The 5,438-nt window shown below is 38.1% G+C and overlaps 1 protein-coding gene across 1 annotated transcript in view; it reads right to left on the reverse strand.

Moving 5' to 3' along the window:
- Positions 1-5,438, reverse strand: part of INPP4B (inositol polyphosphate-4-phosphatase, type II, 105kDa) — a 480,180-nt gene that overhangs the window by 175,576 nt on the left and 299,166 nt on the right. Inside the window, exon 11 of the mRNA XM_012642728.1 lies at positions 3,444-3,552. Coding sequence (XP_012498182.1) covers positions 3,444-3,552 — 109 coding nt within the window. The remainder of the gene's footprint in view (positions 1-3,443; positions 3,553-5,438) is intronic.

The following is a 5,438-nucleotide window of genomic DNA, read 5'->3' on the forward strand; positions in this document are numbered from 1 at the left end:
CCCATTTCTACAAAAAGTAGAAAAATTGATGAGGGGTGATAAGACATGCTGGTAGTCCCAGATACTTGGGAGGCCGAGGCAGGAGGATCACTTGAGCCCAGGAGTTCGAGGTTGCAGTGAGCTATGAAGATGCCACTACACTCTAGCCCAGGCAACAGAGAAAGATCCTGTCTCAAAAAATGAAAGAAAGAAAGAAAGAAATATTACTCAGGGTCTAACCACAGAACTCAACATTAATCTTTGCCAGTAGCATATAGTGATATTTTATATAAAATTATAGGGTTAGGTTCCATGTTTCACATACTGACGCTTTATATGCTCAACTAGATTCTGGGTGCCCCGTGGAGAGTTTTGAGTCTTCTAATTATGTTATGCAATTTAAAATTTAATTGAGAAAAAATAGATTAAGTCAATTCTCAAGGTAGAAACTTAACAATTCCAGACAAGCTAGACCAAACACAATCTATTTAACTTCTCCTGCTAATCACAATAAAACACTCTAGACAAAATATATATGTCACCTAACAAATGACTCTAAGAGGTAGAGGAAAAAGATATATTGCTTAGGGGCCTCAGGACTTAAGGAATGACATGACAGTGAGTTCCATGGGTTTTTTTTTTTTTATCTCCTATATGTCTAAGCCTGGGTGGCAGAGAAGCCTTCAATGCAGCATCATGCCTCCCAAAGCAGCACTGAAGGAAAGCCAAAGAACTGGAAAAAAGGCAGCCTAACATAACACAAACCTTTTAAGTACACTAAATAGCTCTGGAAATGAATACCACAAAAAAAAGTAGTGCCCCTCCCCCACTCAAAGGATGATGCCATAAGAGGCAGTGAGAAACACCCTTGTGCCCCACTCTGTAGAGCCTATGGGCAGTCTGTGTCCTCCACTCCATCCCCACTTCAGTGAAGAGATGGCATTCCTTCCCTATGGGTTCTGTGGTTTGACTGGACTTCCAACTCCCATAAAGTAAATAGGAGATGCCCCTCCCATGCAGAGCCTGTGACTCTGACTTCCACTCCTCACTTCCACTCCACTTTCTACAGCAGCAAGGCTTGGGGGAAGGGTGTGAATATTAAGGGGTAATCCCAGGGAGTTTCTTTGTGGTGATGCAAGAGTTCTTTTTTTTTTTAATTTGATGTTGTTTATTTCTAAATCTTATTGAACTCAGAAAAAGTAGTCTTTTTTTCTTTCTTTCTTTCTTTCTTTTTTTAATCTAACACCTAGAAGACTGTTTATGCCTATGTAATTTATGATTTGTGTTAAGGTTAATATTGAGGACCTAAAAGCAAAAGATGCAAGAATTCTGTACTGTGATTATGGTGATCGTTACTCTAATCTACACATGGGATAGAACTTCACAGAAGTATAAACCCTCCCCACCAAAAACCAAACAAAAAACACCTCCAAAACTGGAGAAATCAGAATAAGAGCTATAGCTGAGTTAATAATACTACACCAAAGTCAATTCCTTAAAAAAAAAAGAGAGAGAAAATTATGTATGCATTGGTTAAGTTTATATACTCATGTAACAGCATGTCAATTATTTAATTCTAACTTCCTTTAAATGTTTTCTTCCTGAACCTCTGGGCATCAAAAACCAAATTTTATATGTTATAAATGTGATAAAATTTTAAAAAAAAATTCTGGTTTTGCCACTGAAATAGATTTTCTAATACTATCACTGTAAGGCTGGTGGCCAGCACCCCTCCCCTCCCTAGAGAAAAAGGAAGCCCATGAATCCCACCTTAAAGGCTGTAACAAAGAACTCTACTTTGAGCGCCAAAAGTTCGCGCCAAAGTTCACACCAAAGAGAAACCCCCATCCTCCAACTCCAAAACCTTTATAAGACCACTCAACACTTCTGGGTGGGCGACTTCACTGGCCCCCTCTCTCGGGACCAGTGAACCTCGTCCGGGAGTGCTCTCTTTCCCCTTCCCCCAATAAAGCCTCGTTGCTTGCCCCTTTTCACTCTGCTCATCTTTCTTTCTCTGCCGCCACCCATCCAAAAACCTTACAATCACTAAGCCAGCTATGATGAATGAAGGAGCTCCGGAACCTTCACCCCAAAATATGACTCCTTGGTGTAAAGAATATTTTGAATTAAAGGCCCTTGTGGATCAACAGATCCTTGGAAGGGGCTTCCCCTATACCTCTGCATAAGCAGATGGACCCATCACAAGAACAATCGACTTCCCTTCTGCTCCCTGTCATATTAATATATTGCAGGAAAAAGATCAAGAATGCAACCAGACCTGTCCCAAATCATTTTAAACATAATACCTGTCTTTCAGGTTAATTTAAAAGTTAATGTGTTCCCCCCAACCCATTCATTCTCCCAAATATCTAGTCATCCTCCCCAGCAACAATTCATTGCCCCTAAACAGAATTACCTGTACTCCTCATCTCGCCCTCCCTGCTAAAAGAATGATATCAAAATATCTCGATCCCACTGGGATATTGGGTAATGACTGTGATTCTCCCCGTGCACACAGTAAACAAACTTTTCTCTTATTAATCTGACTTAATTGTGAGTTGATCTTTCAGTGGACTTTTGGGAGAAAGGGGAAGTTTCCTCTCACCCCCACAATAAATAATGAGTATCTTTCCCTAAATTTCAAAATTTGGGTTCGTAATCCAAGAAGAGACATTATTTGAAAAGGAAAGTTATTCCTCATACGTAGGCAATACTCTTTATGGTTTATATGAGCGTAGGCATAGCCAGAGAATTTATAGGATAAGCTCAACTGGATGGGACCTGTGGGAAGAGGATAAACTACTGATGCGAAAGCTTAATAGGGCAATTTTTAAAAGCAGCTAAAATCAAAAACTGGAGAAAGGGCATATTAAGATCATAATAACAATACTAATACTTTGGGTTTTGTGTCATGCCTTTTCCCTAAGGAATAGGTGGTTTTCTCATTTAATCTCATCACTTAACATAGAATTCTATACTGATATCTTTTTCAAAGGGAACAATTAAATGACAGGCCAGTTATGTGCACTGTGCCAGGCCACAGTGGAAATCAAGAATAGGGAAAGAATCAAAAATTAGGACCCATGCTCTCCATTAAGTACCTTGGGCTCCACAGCGAAATTAGCCTGTGTTTCCAGCAGAATCTCTATCTGAATGAACATGATTCCTTTGAGTGAGCAATGGTTGATTCTAGATTATCACCTGTTTCTTGGTAGCATGGCTTCTTGGAAAATTTCCTGCCAGCACAGGGCTGCTCAATAAGCAACATACTCTGGCATTTTGGTTACTCTAATTTATTCTCAAGTAGTTTTGAGAAATTCAACAGCATTATGTTACAGAATGGGTTGGATGGGCCAACCATCATTGTGATGGGCCAACCATCTTTATCCTAACCTTGTATATAGCCTTCCCCAAAGGGAAGATAATATTAATGGACTGTGTGCTTTCCTCCCGTCTTTACTTACTTTCTTCTTTCTGTTTCAAATCTATGAAGCAGTTTCCGAAGACCACCATTCTTAAATCCCTGAAAATGTGCAGCTGGAGCTCCCACAGTGATGACATCGTAGAGAGCATCTGGAATAGAACAGACAAGGAAATGAACACTTCCCATTTATCTCCAGCAGCATGCTATTTGCATTGAAGCATACGTACTGTAGGAAGTATGAGAAATTATTCTGTTTAATTTTTTCAGGAATAACTACAAACCTGCATCTCATGGGGGCAAGAAGAGCTAATCAATCTTTCAAAACCCACCTGTGCACCTAAACAAGATATAATATTTCCCTGATTGATGACTACATCTTAATTACATGCTGTAGTGTAGAACAGTATGTTCTCTCATTCGTCTATATACTTACTGAGATAACATGTTAATTGCTCTTTTGTGTATTTTACTTTATTGGGTTTTGCATCATTTAATCTGCAATCATATTGAAATTCAACAATAATGAACAATCTTTCAACCAAATTTTACATAGAAAAGAATCAAAATATTAATGCATTTTAGCTCAAGGGCAGAACAGTACTAGTGCATTTTTTAAAAATCTATACAGAGTACTTTCCTGCTGTGTATACTAAATCTTACACAATTTTGAACACATGCTTTTGCAATTTCCTTAGGTGACAAAGAGAGAATACACAAAATGTCTCGATCTATTTTCTAGCAAGATACTTTGTTTTTATAATAAAAATCCATACATTTAAATTAAAACTCAGTCCTTTGATCTTGAAAGCCATCAAGTTTGATACATATTAAGTTTATGGCTTCAAAACATGCCATCATTTCTACATTCTAACGAAAACTATTCCTATAAGAAGGAAGACAGAGTGAATGCCTCCTTGTTAAACTACATTTTATTTGAGGAATGGAATCTCACAGTAGATCCTTTTCAAACTGATTTTGGTATTGACACATTGGTTTTTTTTTTCAGATCTCATTTACTGGGAAAACATAAATTATTTTATTAGCTTCAGGTAAACACCATAACTTCCTCAGAGTAGTTCAATCCGGATGCACCTAAAATTTTTCTTTTAATAAAAAATGTCCTCAAAGTGAAAGATTTCAGCAGCATTCAGAACATGCAAGGTCACAAGAAAGAATACAACCCAAACCAACCTATAAATAAGGCACATACTCAGCAATCACTTAATAGGTCACTGTGTGGTAAATTCTTGCCCTTTGAAAAAGTGACTAATAAACTTGAAGTCAGCTTTTCTTAAGATAGCAGAATATTAGATTTAAAAGAAATTTAAATATTTTCTATTCCAGGGGGTTTTAACCTAGGGCAAGAAACAGGTTCCGGGGTGTCTGTGGATATGTGTCCATCTATTGTCCACCATGGAGAGAGGACACAGCTTACTCAAAGGGTCATGAGATCAACCCAAAGTTACCAATACTAAATTCTAGTCCCCATTCATTTATCTCATGAGAAACTTGAGGATCATAAGAAGCAAACTGATTTGTCAAAGGCCGCAAAGACTTTATACGCAGGGTCTTCTGACATCTCAGCCAGGGATGGAGAACCAGTATTCCCTGGAGGTTTAAGTAACTCATTGGAACCTTGGTTCCTAGCTTTGGATCCCAAGTCTGCCACTTGTAAGTTTGTGGCATTGGGAAAATTATTTAACTTCTCTATGTCTCAGTTTTGTCAGCTATAACATGGAATCGAAAGTAGTTACAAGTGATTAGCATTCAGTAAATATTATCAATGATCCTCATTTTCCCTTATAAGAAACAATCTCACCAATTCAAAAATATACACTGGGGAAAAGAATCTCTTTTCAATAAACGGTGCTGGGAAAACTGGATAGCTACATGCAGAAGAATGAAACTAGACCCCCATCTCTCACCTCTCACAAAAATCAATTTAAGATGGATAACAGACATAAACCTAAGACATGAAACCTTAAGAATTCTAAAAGAAGATGTTGGGAAGACCCTTTCAGACATCGGCCTAGGC

This window comes from Propithecus coquereli, unplaced genomic scaffold, assembly GCF_000956105.1.
Source record: "Propithecus coquereli isolate 6110/MARCELLA unplaced genomic scaffold, Pcoq_1.0 Scaffold185, whole genome shotgun sequence".
Classification (NCBI taxonomy): Eukaryota; Metazoa; Chordata; class Mammalia; order Primates; family Indriidae; genus Propithecus; species Propithecus coquereli.